The sequence below is a fragment of the Camellia sinensis genome, chromosome 13, assembly GCF_055761805.1.
Source record: "Camellia sinensis isolate YWXY chromosome 13, ASM5576180v1, whole genome shotgun sequence".
Taxonomy (NCBI): domain Eukaryota; kingdom Viridiplantae; phylum Streptophyta; class Magnoliopsida; order Ericales; family Theaceae; genus Camellia; species Camellia sinensis.
Window position 1 is genome coordinate 30,605,001 of NC_138973.1, and position 23,970 is coordinate 30,628,970.

A 23,970-nucleotide genomic window follows, 5' to 3' on the forward strand; every position below is an offset into this window, starting at 1 on the left:
CTCCTTTTGATGGAACCACAAAAAGGCTGGCCATTATATGTGATCTTTCCGGATAGCTTACCAGTAAGACGACCTCCGAGGGCAGTAAGGAGTGTGGTTTTTCCACTGCCTGATGGGCCAAGCATCGCTAGTATCTCTCCTGGACAAACCATACCTGTCAACCCGTTTAGTATGGTCTTCTCCACGGAGCTCGATGTTGCATCACAGCACGATCCTTTCTGCTCCAATCTAACCTTGTAAACCACCTCTTCAAACTGCAAATAAAAAAAATGGGTTTGTGATTATTTATGCTCCTCTAACATATGACAAGTGAAACTAGATTAATATTTTTTAACTCTCTCTTGAGAGAGAGAGAGAGAGAGAGAGAGAGAGAGAGAGAGAGAGACAGACCTTTAAAGTTATGGGGAATAAGGTCAGTTGTAGAAAGGATTGTGAATTGATCTGTACAGGGTAAGCGAGGACAGCTGCATGACGGGGTTCCAGTACAGTACCGTTTTCTGGCACATTTGACAGACCTGCCATGGCTTCACTGCTTCAAATTTCTGGTTTTGACACTGTACGGTGGAGGGGTGTAACCAACTTAAAATGATGTTGATGCTGTTTTCGGTTGTGATTTGGGGTGGGGATGGAAAGGGAGAGAAGTTAAAGCAGTTGCTCTTAACTTGGCTTCCCAAAGTGAACTAAACAACACACAAATATATAAACACGGACACACTAGTGAGGATCTCTTACATGTTAAAAGCCTTTTATAACGTAGGCCTAGCCTCCATGGTGGGTTCCCACCTATCTTAAAAAGTATTCTAACACTAACACTAATGCAAATTCATTATTTATATTAATCTCTTTCTGAGTTCCCCTTCCCTTTATCATATGCGCATCATCTCTCTCTCTCTCTCTCTCTCTTTGTGTGATGCTGTTCTTTTATAATTTATTTTCTATCTCCTTACAGTGACCTTGGGTGCATGGATCGTCATGCAGCTTAATTCCAACAACAGGAGCCGGGGAATGAGAAACTTGCCACTGATCAATATCCTTTTAAAAGGTTGGCCTTTGTACTCACTTTGTTACTGTTCATAAAAACCACCATCTTGAACACTTGTAAGAACCTCTATCCTACCATGATTCATGAAGCAAGTGGGAACACCGCAAAACTTAGATACAGCTGTACCCTCGAATGGTCACAGACATTTTTGTTCAGTTGGAGGTTTTGTTGTTTTGAATGTGTGCCATATATATCTATTGCCATATACATATGTTTTTTATTTTTTTGAAACATTTGAAAGTGGAAAGTATAGAATTTTTTGCTACTACCTAATAGACAATGATGGTGCTTCCCACCTTTTTATGCCAATCATCTTTTTATTTGGATTTATGTAAGACCTTTAAGCAAATGGATTTCCTATCATACTTGTGTTTTTCCTTCCTTACTTACCCAAAAAGATTTTGTTATTATTGTAGTTGGGTTTTTTCACATCCCCTCCTTTTAACTGTACGGATAGCTGTAAATTTTTGAATAATAATCTGTGTATTCAATTATCTATAATATAAAGAGTACAACCGAATTATATAGACCTAATCTAAAAAAGGAAATAAGAATAAACTTATATTCTTATAATCAATCTAATATTTACATAATCAATCTAATAAATTTACATAATTAGCATAATATTTTCACATCCCTGCTCAAACTTAAAGTGTTTTAGCAAAAAATACTGAGAATTTGTAGAGAAGGAATTGAAAATGAGCAGTGGTGTGAGTCTTGGTAAAGAAATCAGCAAGTTGAAGTGCTCAAGAGACGAAAGGAAACGAGACAGAGCCAGACTGCAGATGCTGATACACAAAATGACAATCAATTTGAATGTGTTTCGTCCGTGCTATGGACAACCTAAATAGCACTGCGATTGTCTCAGCAAAGAGAGGTCAGAGAAGACTAAGATACACCTAAATCAAATAAGAGATAACGGAGCCAAACAATCTCAGTAGTGACACAAGCTACAACATGGTATTCAGCCTGAGCAGTGGGTAACAACAGTCTGTTTCTTGCTCTTCCGAAATCAAGGAATCACTAAGAAACATGCAAAAGCCAGAAGTAGACTTACGATTAGTAATATCACCAGCCTAATTAGAATCAGTATAAGTCACCAAGTCTAAAGAGGAAGCAGATGACAAGAGTAAGCCCTGAAATATAGTACCACGTAGGTAGCGAAGAATGCAAACCAAAGCAACCCAATGTGTAGAACGAGGAGTTGAAATGAACTGGCTAACCACATGAACAACATAAGTAAGATCAGGGCCAGTGACAGTTAGATAGACTAAGCAACCCACAAGCTCTCGATGTAAAGTTGGATCATCCAGAGGGACACCATCAGTAGTGTTAAGCTTCACATTAAGCTCAATGGGGGGTATTAGAAATTTTAATGTCAATAAGACCGAGACAGTGAATAAGGAGAAACTCAAGTTGAGTGACAGTGGCCTGAAAACAATCATACCAAGCACGGGGAGATTGTTTCAAACCATACAGAGTACGCCAAAGACGACAAACTTGTTTAGAGGCATAGGGAAGGCCAAGAGGAGGAGTGTAATTTTAGAGTAAGGAGAGATGAGGAGTTATATGATAAGAGGCATCAGAATAAAAAATCTAGTCAGACGAAAAGATACCTGAAGAAGACCCAAGCAAACCTGAATGAAGAGAGGAAATAACTAAGGAAGATGGGGAGGGCTAGAAGGTAGACAATATATGTTGAAGTTGAGAAATCAAAGCACTCAAGGAATCCAAGTCATGAGCAGGAGTCGGAGCAAAGGTAGTATAAACGACTGGAGTCTGAAAAACTCTGAGTAGAAGTTCAGAAACGTGACTGAGACTGTGGAGTAGATGAATGTCCCTTCTTGGGACAGTGGTACTTCCAATTGCCCCTTTAATGACAGAAAGCACACTCATCAAAAGCCAGAGACATCGTAATAACCAAAAATTTGAGCGATTCAAGTAAAATAAATCCAAAATAGAATCGAAATAGCCAAACTAGGGGTCAAAGAGTAATAACCAAAAATTTAAGGGGTTTGAGTGTAATAAACTCAAAATAGACCAAAACAACCAAACCAGAGATCCAATGACTTGATAAACTAGGTGCCCTAATGAACCAACTTCATAACCAATCTTTACGAGCAGACTTGCAAAGAGAATGAAGGAGAACCAACTAGAGAACCATAAGTCGAAGCAGAGAGAGACAATGCATCTTGATGTCACGATGACCCAACCTCATGAGTCGAGAGATGATGATGACCCAACTTCACAAGTCCAGCGACAGCCTAATGTTGGGATTTTCGAAACTAAAGAGATCGCGACTTAGAGCACCGAGAGAGATCACGAACAAACAGTTAGGGTTTTCGTGAATGGTTTGCGAGGCAGAGGATACGACGAATCAGTAACCAGATGTGATAAAGAGAAGCCCATGGACAGAGGAGACGAAGCAACTAAATGGGTCTTTCGAACCAACTAACCATATGACCCAACCAGACGGGTTGAACGAACGAACTCAGATGGGTCAAATAAGTCAGATGAATCAAATGACTTGATGAGTCACGATGAACATAAGTGATGAACAGATGGGATGAACCAATAGGTTGAATCCCGACAAACCAGTGATGGGTAATCTTGAGCAAACCAAAGATTAGAACCAGAGAAGCTCTAATACCATGTAAGTTTCTGAATAATAATCTATATATTCAATTGTATATAATACAAAGAGTACAACCGAATTATATAAACCTAATCTAAAAAAAGAAATAAGAATAAATCTATATTCTTACAATCAATCTAATATTCACACAGTCAGTATAATATATTTACATAATTAGCATAATATTCTCACAATAACATCATTCAAAAGCTTGGTGTGTACATTCAATGCTTCATTTAAGATTAATTTCATATACTCTCCATCCCAAAATAATAGTCTCTTTTGGGGAATCTAATTTTTTTGATAGTACAATTATTACACTTTAAAAAAAAATTAATTTTTCAAAATTACCCTTTGATAGTATATTTTTTGGAGAATATCAATTGTCATAATTGTACTCTTTATATTGTTAATGAATTTAAAAGAATGACAAAATAGGAAATTCATATTATTTTAGTCCTTAATTTTTGAAAATAAATTAATATTTTAAGATAATAAAAAATAAAATAAAGAACTAATATTTTGAGACGAATAGAGTAATTTCAGGATGCTGATTTGAGTCTGATTGTTTCAACTCTACTCGAATGTATAGCTCTGGTAATAGGTCTAGTCTATTTATGACAAATTTTGTTTGTGTCTTCACTAAACTAGGTCATGGGAAATATGAATAAGTGTAAGCTGAAGTACAAAAAGCAAAATACTTTCTTAGAGCATCTCTAACGCTTAACTTCTTTTTTCATCAAATCTGATGAAAAAAATGACGATTTTTTCAATTTGATACGAGGCGCTCCAACGGTGAGCATCAAAGCAAAATTAGGGAGGTGGTCGACCGGGTGGTCGACCGGCCGGTTGACCAACCGGTCGACCGGTTTGGGCAATTTTTTTTTTTTTTTTTTTTTTTTTACCTGTTTGAACCTTTTTTGACCGGTTTGAACCTAGTTATTTCAAAGGGAACCGGTTGACCGGTTGGTCAACCGGCCGGGCAACCGGCCGGGCAACCGATGTATCTCTTTCAACGGTCAGTAACAGTGATTTGGTAAAATCCGGAACTTGTTCTCAGTTTGATACTTTTTTTGCTGATTTCTCATTTTGATATTCATTTGATGCAACGGTTGGAGCATGGAAAAGTATATTTTTCATCAAAATTTAAATCTGATATCAATTTTGGTTCACCGTTGGAGATGGTCTTACCAGAAATTTATATCTAAAAAGGCAAAATAAAACCCAAAAAAAATAAAAAAACAAAAACAAAAACAAAACTCTAAAGAATGTGAGTTGGATTTGAAACAAAACACCAAGTTGAAGGTCCATTTCTTGTTAGTGAAATTTGAGAGTAAGAGTTAATCAGGTACTCTTAAAGAAAATCATGTAATAAGCAACGCATCTGGATTCAACGCATTTTATTTGAAACACACCCCGATTTGAAATCTTAAGTGTGTATGTGAGTTCATCTAATACATATTAAAACCCTTTTTCTTTTAAATTTCTACCATAGTTGTCAAATCGGAATTCGTATCGTGAATCGAAATGGTCTCGTATCGAATCGCGAATCGAATCGAATCGTGAATTGTAAAGATTTGGTCATTTTTTTTAAATCACTTAAAAACATATATCTACACATTTAGTTGTTAAATGTATCTTATGAATATAAAATATTTAGACTTAAATCAACAAAAATATTATTTTGAATGATAATCACGTAATTTAATAGGTAAGAAGTTAACAAAGGTTCCTATGTAAAATCACCACTTACCTTTTTTTTTATTTTTTATTTTTAGATTTTTTTATCAACCATTCTTTATAAAGGTAATAACCAAATAGAAACTATTAATTTCTAAAGTAACAATAGTTAACAACGATATTGATATTTGGACAATAAGCATATATACTTTTCTAAATAAGAGTGAGCAAATAATAAGTAAGAATTATCTAGGATATTTTATTTTAAAGCCTAAAACATTTTAACAGGTATAACTGACCTCACACATGTAGTATTCAATTTAATAAAATAGTAATAGATAATTCATAGTGTAACTCTAATCTTAAACATCTTTAAAAGATATATTACAATTTTTTGAAGGGGACAAAAATGAGAAGAAAGATTAAAAATATGTTAGGTCTGACTGAATCTGATTGGATACTATAAAAAACTCCATGATCACTAAAATAATAACAAATCATATATATATATTGGTTATTTTGGTATTAAATACTATTAGAAGTTGTATTATGTCATTTTCACTAAAAAGATGAAAAAATGAGTTGAAAATATGTCAAACACAATAATTTCAAAAATTGCATGAATCATAAAAAGTGAATTGAATCGTGAATCGATTGTGAATCGTGCGATTCACTAGAGATTCATTTTCAAAATAGATTCACTCATAGATTCGTATCGATTTTGTAAAAATTACGTATCGAATCGTGAATCGTAAAATTCTGATAGCAGAGATTTCTTCCCATATGAGACTCTTTTAATTCACTTATGTGCAACAATCTCCATTTTATTCCATATGAAAAATATTCACAAATTGGCAAGCAAAAGTTCAAAAAGCCAATACTGGCAGGATTAAAGTTCAATCTATTAACTATCTTTTTCCAATTTTTTTATGATAGAACGTCACTATGTTAACTTTGTCAGTTACACAAGGAGATCTTCTGAGATAGCTCTTCTCGAGAGTTGCTTTTTAGTTCATAATCATGAGTTAGTGTTAATAAAAGTAGTAATGATGCTCTCCTAACTTTTCTATATCTGTTAAGAGAATTATGATGAAAAAACTGTTATAGTTACCACATTTTAAGAAGTTGACAATGCAACATAGACACAGACACGATATAAAAATTTTCAAAAAATATAAGACACAACATGTGTGGATGTCAAAATATATAGTTTTAGATGTTTATTATACAGAGGGGGTGACCATTGGTTTAATGGTTAAGACTTTGCCTAATAATCTTGAGATTATGGGTTCAAGTCTTGGAACCATCACTTTGTACATTATGTCAAAAGTTAGGTGTGTATTCAATCTTTCTCCTCCCAAACACACATTAATGTGTACTAATTAGGCGTTGTTTTTAGATGTTTATTATATGATATATATAATGATAAACAATTCTTATGTCGTATATGGGAATATTTAATACCAAAATAATAATCTTTAACGTTTAAAGGACGAGAATATGTAAATCTTTTATCATTTCTATGTTATTTTATTCATCTTGTAATGTGTTTCATGTGTCTAAGCAATAGACACATGTTTCCAAGGTGTCTGACCAATGTTTTTTTTGGGGTTGATTGGTGAAAATTAGTTGTTAATTGTTAGATTAGCACCTATGGGAATTAGCATCCTCATCTTTTGTAAAGCACCAAGTGTCTGACAATATATTGAAAAGTGTTCGATGAGTATTGTGTTGTGTCATGTCTTATCAGTGTACGACACACCCACCTCTTTAGAAGTGTTTGTATTTCTTAAAAAAATTGTATAGATGTCTCAAAATCATTTTAATTGTGTAGTTCCTAGTAGGAATGTGCTTTTATGAAATTGCTATGCTCAATATGGTGTGCTTATTCTTCTTCTGTGTTTGAATATTGGATTGGTGGAGAGAAAGAAGGGAGGGGAAAGTTAAAAAAAAGTTGATCTTACTAGGAATGTGCTTTTATGAAATTGCTATTATTCTTCTACTGTGTTCAGATATTGGATTTGTGGAGAGAAAGAAAGGAGGGAAAAGTTTTTATTATATATATATATATATATAAACCAGTTTCTATTTTATTCAATTTTCTCTTCTTTTTTTTTTTCTCTACAAATTCAAAATCCAAATAAAACCCTATAGAATTTTCTTTTGTATGACATTATTCTTGATAAAAAGCATAGGAAGGTGCAGATGATGCTAGGATCTTTTTGTTTAGCACAAAGCTCCCACCATGTGGTCTTTTGACCACAAGAATTAGGGTCAAATTCTCTCCAAAATTGTTGTTGCAATTGTCATTTCTCAGTTAAAAAGCATAGGATATCCATGCCTCGTGTGGGAGAATGAATATATGCTTCTCTCTTAGATATGGAAGAACAATCTATAAAAAGGAGAAGACCATAGGCTTGTGGAAATATAAAGCTAAGTGTGAATTGAGTAGTTTGAACATTTAAGTTAAAAAAAGTGAAAGCAATGGTGCTTTTCCTAGTAAAGCCAACTGATTCTTATATTCCTTTCAAAAATGTTGTTGTTTTTAACTGTTTTTTCAACATTCGCATCACCGAAATTCGACATGACTATTATGTTATTATATATTATTATATTTGTAGGGTCAGTCTGTGATACGCATTTGTATGTTATTCACACTTTCAATAGTTACGATCCTTTATAATCGAATTATAATATAAAACTTGTGATCTTGACTTGATCATATTGAATGTCAGTTATACTTTTTTAAAGTGTGCACCATAAAATTTTCATATTAATTCAAAAAGAGGATGAAATTAGATGCTAAGCAAAGTCTTCCCCTTAATATGCTCTCTCTCTCTTCTTTTTATCTATTATTATTTTAGAATGAACTAAGAGAGAAATGATTAAAGGAAGAACCCATCATTTGGATTCCAATTTGTGTCCATAAAAATTAAATATATTTGCAGCGCACTGAGAGATAGAGGGGCATAAAACATGGTGGAGCCAAGCTTTTATGTGTAAGAGTTTTGGCAATTTGGCATTGGGTGCGCATTATATTTTTGCTATCCTAACTTTTCTTTTCCTAATCTTTACCCATTCCTACTTTTTTTTTTTTTTTTTTAAATATTTAAGAATACAAGATTATTTATTTATTATGACAAAGAACTTCAACTCACCCATTATATCATTCAGTACAACGTCGTGTGAATAAATAATAAAAAGATACTATACAGACTAATAAATTTTACAAACTATATTTACTAATGTGTCATAATAAAATTAATTAAAATCTGAAATAAGACTTACTTTAATAATGTGATGCTATAAAAAAATTAAAATATAAAACAGTACTCGCTTCAATAATGTGATTGGTGTCACATAAGTGAGTAAATTTTTTTTTAGTTTATAATTTTTTTAATTTATTTAACATTACTCTAAACTCCGAATACAAAGTTACAAGGAATTTTCTTTCACTAGTGCCCTAGCCTTTTGACATATTTTCACATATTCCCTCTTGCTTTGAGACAATTTTCTTTTTTATCTATAGCCCCATGTTGCTTGGATTCTTTGTCCGTGTGCATACAAATACTTAGATTCTGGGTAGTTATAGACTAATGTGGTGAACCCTATTCATATGTTCGAATCTCATCACTTATCTAATTATAAATTATTATACGTGTTTGATTCGTTTATAGAGAAGATATTAATGAGATTGAAGTTGTTGGTGTTAGTTATTCAACATGTATATATATATATATATATTGGGGTGGTGAAATCCATACATAATTTTACATTATCTATGCTATACTCATTCTATAACCACCTGGTTAATGGCTCAGCCACACAAGATTTTCTTTTGTCCACTGGCTCTTGTAGGTGTGAAAATGATCTGCACTTGAACACACTGGTACACACAAATTTCCAAAATCAAATATAATTTATCAACTTGGTTGTAAAGGTGAAACTCATCAATCAACATCAAATAAGGTTCAAACAGCTTGGTCTTTATCTGAATCACAACTATTAATTTAAAAATAGTAATAATAATAATTCAAACACATCATCAATTTTGCATAGTTCTTGCTGTGGTTACTTGTGCAATCTCTCCATTGTAACTTGATTTGATGTGGAACTTCTGAAATTAAGGAGTTGTTTGCACTTTTTGACTTTTTGAATAAAAAGTAGATGAAAAAAAAGGTATTGTTTGGGATAACTTTTTGACATTTTATGAAAAAATGTGTATTAAAATAGTATAAAATAATAAAATTACCGTATTACCTCTATGCTTTATGCATAGTGACAGTGACTATTGAAGGAACCAATACGGATTGCTTTGAATTGTGTGGTGGGGGTAGACATGCTTTAGATTATATATATAGGATGAGGCTTCCCTTTCCTTCATCGAACTAGAGGGGTCTACTACGGGTCCTGTTTCGATAATTCGAACTGATCAATGTGTAGAACTCTTCGAGTACTATATGCTTATAAAAAATTACGTTGATCGGATATCAATAGCTATGTGATCAAATCAATTTTGTATAATAAAAAAAATGGATGGTGAAAAATAAATAGTTGAAAAAAATTTGATTTGATCATATAGCTATTGATATCCGATCAACGTGATTTTTTACAGGCATATAATAATGGACGAGTTCTACACATTGAACGATTCGGATTATTGAAACGGGATCCATGGGAAGCCCCCACGGGCCCAATAGTACTCTCTAGTCCGATAAAGGACTTGAGGGAAGCCTCATCCATATAGTACACTGCACAGTGAGGGTACTTGGCTTGTGGATAGTACAAGTTCATTGTTGTACTTGGCTTATGTACTCTTCTTTTTTTTGTATTTTTTTGGTGAATAGTGATAATTTTTTGACTTTTTTAGTAATTTTTTGACTTTTTGTCTTTTATAGACTATTCCAAACAAGCACTAAATATAAGCAAATCGTGCCTACTAGTATTGAGTGCATTTTGAATGATTCAAATTTATTTATGGAATAACCTTGTCATTCTGTTTATGTAGATTAACTCAATCAAATAATTAAATTAAACATACATAAGATCCTAGTTGTTCTTCGTAAATACTGTGTGATATTACTTATGTGGTGTTACAAGGCAATCGCATAGCTAAAAATTTTACAAGTGAAATATGTTTACTTCTTTGTTAGGTAATTAGGAGGAAAATAATGACCGAATTACACTGTGTTTGGTAATTTAGGAGATAAAAGAAAAGAAATGATTATGTAAGTTATGAGAAAAAAGAAAAGAAAAGAAAATATTGTGATTTTTTCCCCTCTTTAGATAGATAAGAGAGAGAGAAAAAAAAATGATATTAATTTTTCTCCTATCTTATTTAATTAAGCTACATAAAAGAAAATAAAAGAAATGATATAATGTTATATTTGTTTTATACCAAAAAGTGTAGTTTTGGTATTGTAATAAAATAATATTTTATGTTCCAATCTCTTCACTTTCAGTGAGATAACAGGTGCTATGAGAGAAATATGTTTCCTTTAATTTCTTTCCATTTCTCTCTTATTTGATTATCTAAACAAGTAATTGAAATCCATTTTTCGTCATTGCATTTCTTTTATCTCCAAGTCACACTAACCAAACGAAGTGTTAGTCTGTATTGCGGTTTCTTATTAATAAAAAATATCACGTAAACAATGTCGTATGATACTTCGAAAATATTTAAAAATTTTGTAGTTGGATCTACCATAATAAAAGAGAGTCACTATTTTCATTTCATTTTACTCCAAATACACTCTATTCTTTATTCTTATTATATATAGTTATTATTCTTACTCTACTTTATTTCAAATACACTCTATTTTATATATAATAACACTGCAACAAAAAGCACTTTTGGCGACTAAAACTGCATTTTTCGTCGCTGAAAGTAGTAGAATTGGTGACTAAAATGGAATTAGTCGCCAAAATTGATCACTTTTGCCGACTAAAAGAGTTTAGTCGCCAAATATAAGGGTTTTAGAGACTAAAAGGCAGTTCAGTCGCGGAATGTAGGGGTTTTAGCGACTAAAGGTTGTTTAGTAGCCAAAAGTCACTGTTTTTGGCGACTGAAATGATTTAGTAGCCAAAAGTGATGGTTTTGGCGACTAAAAAATAGTTTCGTCGCCGATTATAGGTGTTTTGCCGACTAAAAACTGTTTGGTCGCTGAAAGTGAAGCTTTTTGGCTACAAAAAAAAAATTAGTAGCTAAAAACAGTCAATTGCCGACTAAAATTCAGTTTAGTAGCCAAAAGGGAACGTTTTTGGCAACTAAAAACAGTTTTAGTCGCCAAAACTGCTTATTTTTAGGCGAAACTTAATTTTTTAGCGACTAAATCATAGTTAGTAGCCGAAAATGATAGAATTGGTGACTAAGAATTTAATTTAGTCGTCAAAAGTGGCCTAAACTTTTTTTAGTAAATAATTTATTTTTTACATAAATTATATTGAATTAAAATAATTATATGTATATCTATTGTTTTGTATTAATACCGGTCAATATACTATATAAATAATATATATTGCATATATATTCATGTGATGTTGTAGTGGCATAGTGGAGGGAGTGTGTTGCACAAAGGTTTGGAATGTGGGACGGTTGGCGCGGTTCGAAACTCAGAAAAAGCAAAAAAAGTGGGTTTTTTTTTCGACGGAAACACCTTTGGCGACTAAAATTATTAGTCGCTAAAAGTCTTTATTTTGGTGACTAAGTCGTTTAGTCGGCGATTCAGTGAGTATTGGCGACTAAATTATTAGTCGGTAAATGTATGATTTTCAAAAGTGAAACACTATTAGCGACTTAACACTTTGGTCGCTAAAGACCTGTATTTTGGCGACTAAAAAATTATTAGTCGGCAATACCTATGCCGACCACGTATGTGCGACAAATGTGGCGACTAAAAAATTTTGTCGGAGAAAGTAAAATTTCGACTTTCGGCGACTAAAAATCGAGTTTTGGCGACTAAAAATTTAATCACCAAAAATACTTTTTCTTGTTGTGTAAGGACAAATAAAAAAATGTATTTAAAACAAAATTGTGTATTTAAAACAAAATAGATTGAGAATAATGATTCGTTAATAAAAATATGAAATCCTTTTTATTATTAGTGAAAATACTTATCACAACTTAATAATCTCAATAAATTTCCGTACTTAGACCTAATAAAAAATTAAAAAATGTTTAGGACCCTATAAAGAAAGACCTCTACGATTCTCATTGATGTCTTAATTATTAACGTGTTTAAATTTTTTTGAGAGTTATGTTTAACAATAATATAAATAATTTAAATCATTTTAAAAATTATGATAATTATATTTTGTGAGCGTCTCTATTATTATAGTTAAAAATTTAACAGCAAAAGAAAAGAAAAATAATAGAATATGATATCTGAGAACTGTGAGATGTGTGGGTGGTGGGGGGGTGAAAATTGTCGTATGTGAGTTAAAATGAAAGGAGTTAGGAAGTTGACACGTGGCTCGCACTCCTAGTTTGTAGTGGGGGCGTCGTCGTTTTGTGCTCCACACAGACATCTGATGATGATGTCTCTCTTACATGCGATCTGATCAGAAATCATTTGGTGGAGAAAAGGACTGGGATCCACACCCACTCATCATATATCTATCCCACCATTATACTTATTAATCATTACCAATTAATCCAAATGGTGCGGCAATGTGGTAAGATTTTGAGGTAGAAAATCTTGAAATTTTTTTTTTTTTTTTTTTTTTTTTTGGAGTAGTTATTTAAGTGATAGGATGAGCTTTTTAAGTTTGAGTCAATCGTATCTAATATTAAGAGTGTAAGTTTGAATTATCGTTTATGTAGGAGTCCACAACTTATTACATGTTTGAGTGACTCTGGAATGTTTTAGAAAGTTAGTAAAAAGTTGATTTTTTTATCTTTTTTAGTTTATTTTGTCTTTTTGTGTGTAAGTTATGTGAGAGGTGATGTGTTCTAAAATTGATAAAAAGTTAAAAGCTGACTTTTTACCAACTTTCCAAAAGAACACTTTGTTATGTAGCACCACATAAAAGTGATGTCTGCGATCTTGATTCCTTAAGATCTTAGTCCCACAAGTCACCCCTGTGTTATTAGACTTTTTATACTTACTAATAATTTAATAAAAAAAAATCATTACTAAAAGCTGTCCTTAATTTTTTTTTTGTCAAAGATAGCGTTAATATAGTTATATTATAACTGAAAGGTTCACTACTATTGCATTAAATTATTAATATTAAAAAATATAAAATTATAAATATTTTGATTTTTTTGATTTTTCTTGGGATAACTTAATTATTAGGCACTTCAACAACCTTAATTAGTTGTGGACTCATGGATGACTTCAATTTAGATCACTAGGGAAGGTTGTCACGTCATAAATGGAAGCAGAGAAGGAGAGAAAAAAAGGAAAAGAAAATGACTGTCACTCACACTTAGACCTTTAGATATCATGAATGTGCACAATGATAAATTAAGTCACCTAACATCCATGTGTGGAGAGGCATCTACTTGTTCGCATTTCATTTGCCACATCTTCTCTCAAAAATTGACAGATTTTTAATGCTGTATTTGTTTTGATGAAAAATAAAAAAAATATTTTTTTATATTTAATTGTGGTTTTAAAATTAATATGTTAAAAGTTGTATGAGTGATGATAGATGTTATGGTGATAGTGACGTGGAGTGATGGAGGTAGTTGTGGTGGAGGTAGTAATGGGAGTGGCGGTGGTGGTGATAATATTAATTAGATTTTAGTTCGTAAAGTATTTTTTATTTTTTAAAAGTAAAAAATATTTTTTGTTTAAATAAATTCATTTGTTGGTCACGAAAAATATTTGTTGTTGTCTTTCATTTTCCGTCATATCAAATGTCAAAAATAAAATTATGTGAAGAATTATATTGATTCGATAAAAATATTATGAAATCATGTGGTTGTAATTATCAAACTAAATGATTTTTGTTATGATTCGAGACTTAAAAAATGAACATGGAAGATTATCGAAGTGGAGTTCACAATGAATTTACCAAATTGACTGGACTGAAGAACTGAAAAGAAGCTTCTCCCATCCAATAATGGTTGATTCTAGATATGATTGTCGATTGATATATCCTCTCTATAATTTATGCAAAGAGATACAAGAATCAAACTGATCTTTGTGAGGAGGAATCAATACCTCAACATAAGCCAATAAGTAGTCGATCTTGTGTTGAGGGAATCAATACCTCAACATAAAACTAAATTAGGTTTTTTTTTTTTTTTAAATGTGTCTGTGTGAGAGTGTGAGAGAGAGAGAGAGGCACCAAACTTCCTCAAAACCTTTATAGAGGCATTTCTTAATTTACCTAAGGCATATCTATATCTCTATCTAGGTAACTTGTATTGGATCATAAATTTGACTATAAAAAAATTTTAAAAAAAAATGGAGAGAAATGTGAAATACGACTAACTTCTATTTTATTTACACTGCTTTCTTCATTTTCTTTTATTACACAAATCTGTACCTAAATCTAAGTCTCGAATACATAGATTCACACATGACAATGAAATCTAACCTCTACCAAAATAATGGGCCTGTTTGATACGGTTTACTATAAGTTAAAATGGGTCTGTTTGGTGCAATTTATTATAAGCTAAAAATTGATAATTAAAAAATAGAAGTCAAAAAACGCTGATTTTCCAACTTCTAAATAATGATGGCTTTTTTTAAAACTTATAATGGCTTTTTATAAGCAAAAGTTGCATAAATAGTTTGTCATGAATTTCCAAAATAAATTTTTTTAAAAAAAATTATAACCAACTCAAATAAGTCATACCAAACCGTCTCAATGTTTTGTTCTTAAATGTGAAGTCAACCGTGGAAATACTAACTATTTTGGGTTTGATAAGCGTTGTGTCAACTTTTTATTTTTGGATCTAAAAACAAGTGAATCTGAATCACAATTTACCTATGATATGCACCATATATATTGTAATATGACACTTAAAAAGTTATTGCTTGTAACTAGCATAGGAGAGATGTAACTTGGCTTAAAATTATTCACCTTGTTTTCTTTTCAATGAAGTGATGATAACAACCTTTCTCTTAGGTAAATTGCGTTTTTTAACCGTTATGGTTTGTGGTAATTAATTTTAAAATGGTGGTACTACATACACTAATTAGTGTACACCCTAGTGTACTAACTAGTGTTATGATATCATTAATGACCATATTTATTATACGAATTACAAATACCTAAAACCTCTAAAATTATACCACATCACCTATTGATACACTAGTGTGTATACTAATTAGTACATATAGCATTATTTGTTTCAAAATAGTTACTATAACAATTTCATTGGTAATAAATTGAATCTTAAAAGAATGAAAAATGATTCGTAACTCAAAGATGTTTCGGCTCGAATGGCCTGACTGTAGTTTTTTTTTTCTTTTTCGTTTATATCTGAAACAGAAGGCAAGAGAGAGAGAAGAGAGAGAGGGGGAAACCGAGTACAAAGCCAGCCACAACTTTCGCACATTAAGAGCACTACAAATTATCTATCTCCATTATCATCTTTTGTTCTTGTTTATTGATTTTGATTTGGATTTTTCTTTCTATTGATTGAGTTTGTTGGGTTTAGATTTATTTATATATAAAATTATATAAATATATATAGATCTCTCTCATATATATATATTGATATGTTTGTGTATAGATGATTATCTAGTATTGATGATAATGATGATTTGGCTCATTTTTTATGTTGATGATGATGATGATCTGGTATTGTTGTTGTTGATGATGATGATGTATAGATCTTTCATATATATATATATATATATATATGTGTGTATATAGATGATGATATGATGTTTCTCTCTTTCCTCTTTTTTCTTTCTATCTTCTTCTTTCTTTGTTGAAGAAGAGAAAACACAAATCAGAACAGAGAAAGAAAAAAAAATTCAAAACGACTACATTTTGATTTTTGAGCCAGTCGAGCCACGCTGATTTCGAGCAACATAGCGGGACAGTAAAAGAATTAACTAAACCATGGCTCAATAGATTTTAGTTAAATTCATCAATCAACTTTTTATAAATTATGTAGTTTTCGTTTGGCAACTTGGGTTCGGTTAGATTTGGAGTTATTTTAGTCACAAAAAGACAAAATAAACTTTTTAATTTAATAAGATAAAATGTCACATCCAACTCATAATCATTACATTTTTTCTCTCACAAAAAATTAAAAAAGTTAAAAAATCTATCTCAAAAGAGACTTTTTAGCCCTAGGCTAAAATAGTCAAAAAGTCAAAAAATTAAAAAGTCAACCCACTTCCCAAACAAACTTTTAGACAACAAAAACATATGTAAGCTTCACATTTTGAGTTCCAAGTAAAAAATATTTAAAAAAATATTTTTTTTTTCAACATGATAGCGAAACTAATATGCCAGTTATTGAAATGTGACGTTGGTGGTGGTAGAAAAGATAGTAGTGATGATGAATTTTTCTAGTTAAATTGCACAATATAATGATAGGTAATTTTTCTTCATACTAAATATTAGAAAATTCATCATAAAATTCTTTATGTCAAAACAAACATTTATTATTGTATTTAATAATTCATACAAGTGATTAGGCATAAAGTTTTTAATTATTTATTCAAATCAATCAATTGTAAATGGCTGGGTTATAACCCTTTATTTGGTTCATTAAAATGATAAATAATAGAATGAAATGGTGATTGTTTAAGTTTTTTTATAATATGATTCTCTTAAAATAGTAAAAAATAATTTTATTTATAATGTATTTATTATTATTTTTTAATCTAATAAAATAGAAGAATAAATATTTTAATAAAATAATTATTTCATTCTATTATTTTATTACAGCAAATCACACACTAGCTAAAAATTTGAAAATGCACATTCTATTTTTACCAACCAACTTTCAATCACCAACCTATGCTTTTTGTATAAGTTTTCATGAAACATCATATCAAGGAATCAATTCATGCACCCACTTGGGGGAAAAAAAGAGGTAAAAATTATCTGCAAAAAGTAAATGATTTAACTGGGTGGTGCAGTAAATCTTGGCCGTAGATAGTGACCAATAATGCTCTATTTGTACTTTACAAGGCACTGTCACCACAATTTCATCTATTAGATACCATAAAAGTAGAAGGTAATAGATCATTTTCAGCAAAGCTTCTAAATTAGGTAAACGAGAGAGGAAGAGAGTGCCATCCTTAAGGCTTCCTTTGGGAAGGAGAGTTGAGCTTGGTTGGGATGAGTTGAATTGGATTTAGGATTATTTTAGTTATAAAAAGATAAAAATAAGTTTTTTCACTTAATAAGACAAAATATCACATTTAACCTATAATTATTGCATTATTTTTTTCATAAAGAGTCAAAAAATCTTCACAAACGAGACTTTTTAACTTTAGGTTAAAATAATTAAAAAGTCAAAAAATCAAAAAGTCAACCTTCTTCCAAACGAACCTTAATTCCGCCTTTAGTAAGAATTAGAGTTTTGAATTCTTAAATTGACCCAATGTATTAGAGTTTTAAATTGGTGATGTTTATATTTACAAAAATTTGTTTGACGCCTGTTTACATTTAAAAGAAAATTATGATCAATTTATTAAATTTTTATAATAAAAAGAATGAGTACTTTTGATTTTTTATTTTTTCATAAAATTTTTTTGGGCAAATTACAAACACCCCCTCTCGAGATTTGGTAAAAATACAGATTTTTCCTTGAGGTTTGAGAAATTACATCCTGTCCCTTGAGGTTTATATTTCCATAACAAATTACCCTATGAGGTTTTTATTTTCATATAGATTCCCCCTTAATTTGTTATGTAAATTTGACCTTCAGGGGGCAATTTGTAATTTCTCAAACTTCAGGGAGAATTTATATTTTTACCAAACCTCGAGGGAGTGTTTGTAATTTGCCCAATTATTTTTTAATTTTTTAAAAAATTAAAAATAAATTATAAAAGCCAAATATAGCTTAGCTCAGCATTTCGCACTAGCCTATTCTTTGTGGGGGCGGGGGGTGGTGAATAGACATGTCACATATGGGTCGGTTGAATTGCATGCCATTGGTTTTGCTCTGCACATATTCACTGCTTCTTTCCACTATGCAGTTTTAGGTGGTGATTCTTTATTGGATTAATTGCATTTTAATTGAATACTGAAAGAATAATTACATTATAGATTTTTTTTCCAAGTCTAACACATAAGAAGAATTACACAATATATAGAAAAAAAATTTACATCCCATGAAAATGAATTTTTTTTTCCACTATTCGTTTTATTTGAAATTTTCCCATCTTTGTCTATGATCATTTTTAAAAATATATATATAGTAGAGGTGTGCATACACTACGTGTGTACAATTTGTAAATAAATTTAATAACTATGACAATTATTTAAAGCAAGTGAAGACAATTGAAATAATTTATAACAATGTTTTGGAGGCATTTTCAGAATAAATAAATAAATAAACAACATTTATGTCAACTACACCTTTATTTTATCAACAATGATAGAGACCACTAATTTAGTGGCTCTAAACCCACCACTAATAAGGTGGAAAAGCAAAAAATAAAATAAAAAAACAAACAGACACAACACATACTGTGGTAATGGGTGGAACCCACTGCCACATCATTAGTGGTAGCTCTAATTAGAGCTCCCACTTATTTTTCTCATTTTATATAATAGAATAGATTTATTCAAATAGTACTGCTATCTGTGTCATGATATAGAGTTGTGCCAAATCAATCATGGAATACCACTTTATTTTGATGATGACAACAGGGCCAACCCCAGTGATAGATAGATTAAGTAGTTATATATGTATATAATCTTTTTATCACAAAGTTAACTGGGGTTTAATTAATTAATGCTGATGATAAGCAATGGACATGTTAATCTAGTAATACTTAGCCGCAATTTTAGTGTTTCTCTAACTACTAAACTTGCATGCCCAAAAAGAAGGAATATACAAAACAAAAATAAAATTTGCAAAAAGATTTGTAAGTTAAAAAATGCTATGCACTCAAAAAAGATATTTAGAATTTAAATTGATAGTATAAATTTAAACTTGATATGGTATGATGTACACCCACAATGAATTTTGTCTACTAGATGGTGGTTTAGAAGGAATAAATTGGGTATATAATTAACCTTTGATAATATTTTCATAAAGAGGGCTTATTCTAGTTAGTGGTTAAATACTCATTAACAATTTCTTACATCTTTTAATAATGTCATATATGATATTTTAAAACTGCTGAATAATTACTGATAGTAGTTTTATTCTCTCTCATGCATGGTGACATTTAGTGCATTTGATCCTTTGATTTGAAGTCATGTGTATTTATCCATACACATAGCAGGGAAATATCCTTCAATTGGCAATGAATATGTTCTTGAAACAATGGTGTCATCTCTCTATATAGCAAATTATCCTTTTATTTTCTTTTCTCAATGATCACATGATGAGGACAACTTTGATAAAGAAAGGATCAGAGATCTTCTAAAAGTGATTCTTACATGTGTGTTTTTTCCCCTCTATATCATTACCATTTTCAATAGGAAACATTATGTTCAAAGTTATTGATTTCAGGACTGTGTTAGAATTATGTATTTGGGTTAGGATTTAAAAAGAAAAAGTGAGACAAACGTGAATGAAATATAAGTAAATTTTTTTCTCTATTCTTTTTTCTTTCATTTTTCAAATCGCTATCTAAATTTATGATAAAAACAAACGTAAATAAATTTGAAAGAGGGCTTATTCTAGCTAGCTAGCCCAGTTGATGATGAATGGATTAAGTAGTTGTTACATGATATAGGTTAATAGTTTTAATAAAAGTTATTATAAGAAACTAGTCACAATTTAAAATATTACCCACTTCTCATAAGTTAACGTAATTATTTGAATATTACTTAATGTGTTTAGACTCATAAAGCTCATTCAATTAAAAAACTATCACAAGAGTTCTAATTGAAAATCAATATATCATAAATTAATTTCTTTTCTATAGAGATTTCATATAGTACAAAATTTTTAGAAGCTAAAGTCATACATAAGTTGATTTTTTCAAACTTTTCAAGATGCTAGAACCTCCTTATCGCCCGTCTCTCTCTGATTCTATTAGTATGCCTTCGTTTGGCATAAAGCCTGACTTTTTGGCTATTTTAGTCAAAAAAAGACAAAATAAGTTAAAAAATCAATAAGACAAAATGTCATATCCAAACCATAATCATTTCATTTTTTCTCTCACAAAAGTCAAAAAACCCAAAAAAACTATCTCAAACTAGGCTTTTTAGCCCCAGGTTAAAATAGTTAAAAAGTCAAAAAATCAACCTGCATCCCAAACGAACAGTCATCAGTGACTAAGAATCATCTTTTTTTGAGTTTTTTTTTATTTAAAAATATTTATAACCATTAAATTATAACTCGAGATTCTAATGATATGAAAATCTCCTATTGTCATAAAATTTTTGAGCCAAATATAAAATCCAACAACTTTTAATATTTAGGAAAATCTAGAGAAAATGATTTGAGAACAAAGTATGCATTGTCATGACCAGTCTCTTTAGTATATTGCACACCCATGTGATGGATACCAACAGAGAGAGAGAGAGAGAGAGAGAGAGAGAGAGAGGCAAGTGGGATGAAATGGAGGAGAATGACATGTAAGCAATTACAGAGAGGCCAAGTTTAAGAGATTTGCAGACAAGCGAACCCACATAGACCACGCGTGTATGCTCTCTTTCTTTCTTGCTGATTCTTTGCTTTAGTTGTACTGTACTCCTCCACTTGAGCTGCTGATATATACATAGAATAATAATAATTATCATAAACTACTATCTCTTTCTGAAGATAAGAAAGTGAGAAATCATGGTCGTTATTATTGTTGAAATGATTTATGTATCTCTCTCTCTATAATGTTGGGAATGCTTGTGTTTGATAGTGATATAGATTTTTCAATAATGGTAAAATGATGACATTTATTTATCATATTTTGTTTATTATTTTATTTATTAGGGAGAATTACATAATAGTGGGGCAAGGAAAAAAAAATCATACAAATATGGAGAGTGCAAGTCATCTTATGGGATGCAATTCAAAATTTTCTATTATACTGTTGTAGTAATTTTCCCTATTTATTATCACTGTATTAATATAACGGATATAAGTGTTAGAGCATCTCCAATGCACTAGGCATATAATACTTGTTAGTTAAAATGCCTAGTATGATTCACTTTTTTCAATTCCAACGCATTAGGCATATGATTAGGCATTTTGGCTCAACTCATATTCACTAGCTACATGTAGCTAGCCTTCAACGCTAGGCAAAATGTATTCAATCATTAGGATCATTTCCCTCCATCTTTGTTGTTGACGTGACATTCTATAAAATTAATAGTATTTGGATTAATAGCTAAAATAAAGAGTATGGTTGGAGTAAAAACATAAAACAGTTGATAGGCAAAATAAAATATATACTTTATAGTAATATTTAGATAGGTAAAATGCCTACTACTGTTGGAGATGCTCTTAGAACTTATTAAACTCATACAGTTATAACAAATAAGAAATAAATAAAATGTGATAAACAAAAATGATCATCTTGATATTTTTATGAACTGTTTATGTATAGTAAAGATAGAGAGAGTAAACAACCAAATCTTAGTTTGTGATTGTGGGAAGTGGAAGAAATATGATTAGTTGGTATCATTGCTTGTATAGAAAAATCTACCATTTTCATATTATGCTTACAAAGCATGCGCACAATACTCCTCATTCTCACGTAAGCATGATCATTTTAATTATCAACTAAATTTAATCTTAGATTTCATGTTTTTGCAATGAGTAGTATTTATACACATAAAAACATTTATACAAAATGGTATAATTATATAATTATTATTATAAATACATAAATCACATTGATGAACCTTTGTTTTTATCAATTAGTAGTGCTAGCACATTAGTCGACTCTATAATTTCATTTGCAAAACTTTCTCCTTAAACGTATATTTTAGAAACACAAACGAGAATTTTGCTCGTTATAGAGCTTAATCAAATTATCTCAAGATATGAATTGATAAACGCTATTCAATACTTGTATACAAGTTTATACTGTTCTATATAATTCTTTTATTTGTTGATCATTTTCCTAAGTTGAGATCCTTTGTTTCCTAGTTCATGCTCAAATTTCAATTGGGTCACTCTAATATTTACACAAATGAGAGTAGAAGGACAAAAAAAAGAAGAAAAAAGAAAAAGTTACATAGACACCCTTCTTGTATCTAATTACATGTCTGTAGCAAAGTTGTTCACAAAACACTTAGGTCATGTTTGTTTGGGCAGACTGGATTAGTATTCCCATGACTAATAGTCCTAGGATTACCAATCCGTTGGATTATGTATCCTATCTGTTGGCACCATAAATCTGTAATTTTTTGCAGGACACGTGGCATCCTCTTATTCATTTGGAAGTTAAAAGAAGTTATAGAGATGATGGAGAATATGAAGGACAAAGTGGATGAGTGGAAGGGCAAAATGGATGAGTGGAAGGACACATGGCAAGACGAGAATAAAGATGGAAGAAATGTATAGTTACTAAGTAGTTATTGCTGTATTTTTTCCTCTATAAATAGCCATTAATGGCTACATTGTAAGGGGATCCAGAATTCATAATCAAAGACAATTGATTTCAATATTTCTTGTCATTTTCCTTATCTTAGGAGTAGTTTAACATAGATTTATATTTCGAAGCATTTATTTTCAGCATTTCCATTTCGAAGCATTTTATGCACTTTCTCCTCGAAGCATAGGAGTAGAGGTAAGTAATTATTACTTTGATTGTTCACTCAATCGTCTTTCTCCGTTCCTCCTTCTTCTTTTACTTTTTCTTTTCTCCACACTTGACAATTTTGAAGTCCTCTTCGTTGAGGCAAAAGAACCGTCAACGCAATCGCTTGATAATTGGCTTGAATTTAATCTGTAAGGATTTTTCAATCCTTGCTGGCACGCTCGCATTTATGATATTTTCCTTCGTAGGAAAAATAAGCCAATACTATCTTAACTAATAGTCAAGTTTAAAATAATTAATCCGTACTTCAATTGTTTAACCAAACATCAGATTAATAATTTTATTGGACTATTAGTCCAATTCCAAACTCATGTCCACCCAAACAAACATGGCCTTAGATGATTAGCTGTTAATATTCTTGGTGATAGGGTGACTACACTTTCTAAAGGATACATATGAGTCAATTTTAAATGCATCAAGTAGCAAGGTCTTTTTATGCATGCAAAGTAGCTAAAGATTATGTCATTAAACTTTTGATCACCAAGTATTTCTTTTAAGTTTATTTTGTGGTTTTCTTGTTACCCATAGAATTTGATAAGGATGGACCACATTGAATGGTTTAAAGTTATGCAACTAAGTTAATCTTCTCTGAAAGTTTTAATTAGTTTACACCAAAACTTACTTGTCATGTCAATGTTCATAGGGTGAGGAAAAAGGTTGGACTGAGAAAAGAGAATGCAGGGTCTTAGGGTCTTTTTTTTTCGCCCCTTTTTCTTGTAATTGTGTCATGCATTGAAGGCTGC

General features: G+C 31.0%; 2 protein-coding genes across 4 annotated transcripts in view; one reads left to right on the forward strand and one right to left on the reverse strand.

Annotated features, from left to right (window-relative positions):
• LOC114294719 (ABC transporter G family member 14) overlaps positions 1–955 on the reverse strand; it is a 3,814-nt gene extending 2,859 nt beyond the window's left edge. The window contains exons 1-2 of the mRNA XM_028238876.2: positions 391–955; positions 1–254 (exon numbers count right to left, since the gene is read on the reverse strand). The exon at positions 1–254 is cut by the window's left edge and continues 539 nt beyond it. Coding sequence (XP_028094677.1) covers positions 1–254; positions 391–522 — 386 coding nt within the window. The 5' untranslated portion in view covers positions 523–955. The remainder of the gene's footprint in view (positions 255–390) is intronic.
• LOC114294727 (uncharacterized) overlaps positions 1–1,370 on the forward strand; it is a 23,510-nt gene extending 22,140 nt beyond the window's left edge. For all 3 annotated transcript variants that reach the window (XR_014348602.1, XR_014348604.1, XM_082901819.1), the window contains one exon: positions 950–1,370. The gene's annotated coding sequence lies outside the window, so the exon portion shown is untranslated. The remainder of the gene's footprint in view (positions 1–949) is intronic.
• Positions 1,371–23,970: the final 22,600 nt, after the last annotated feature.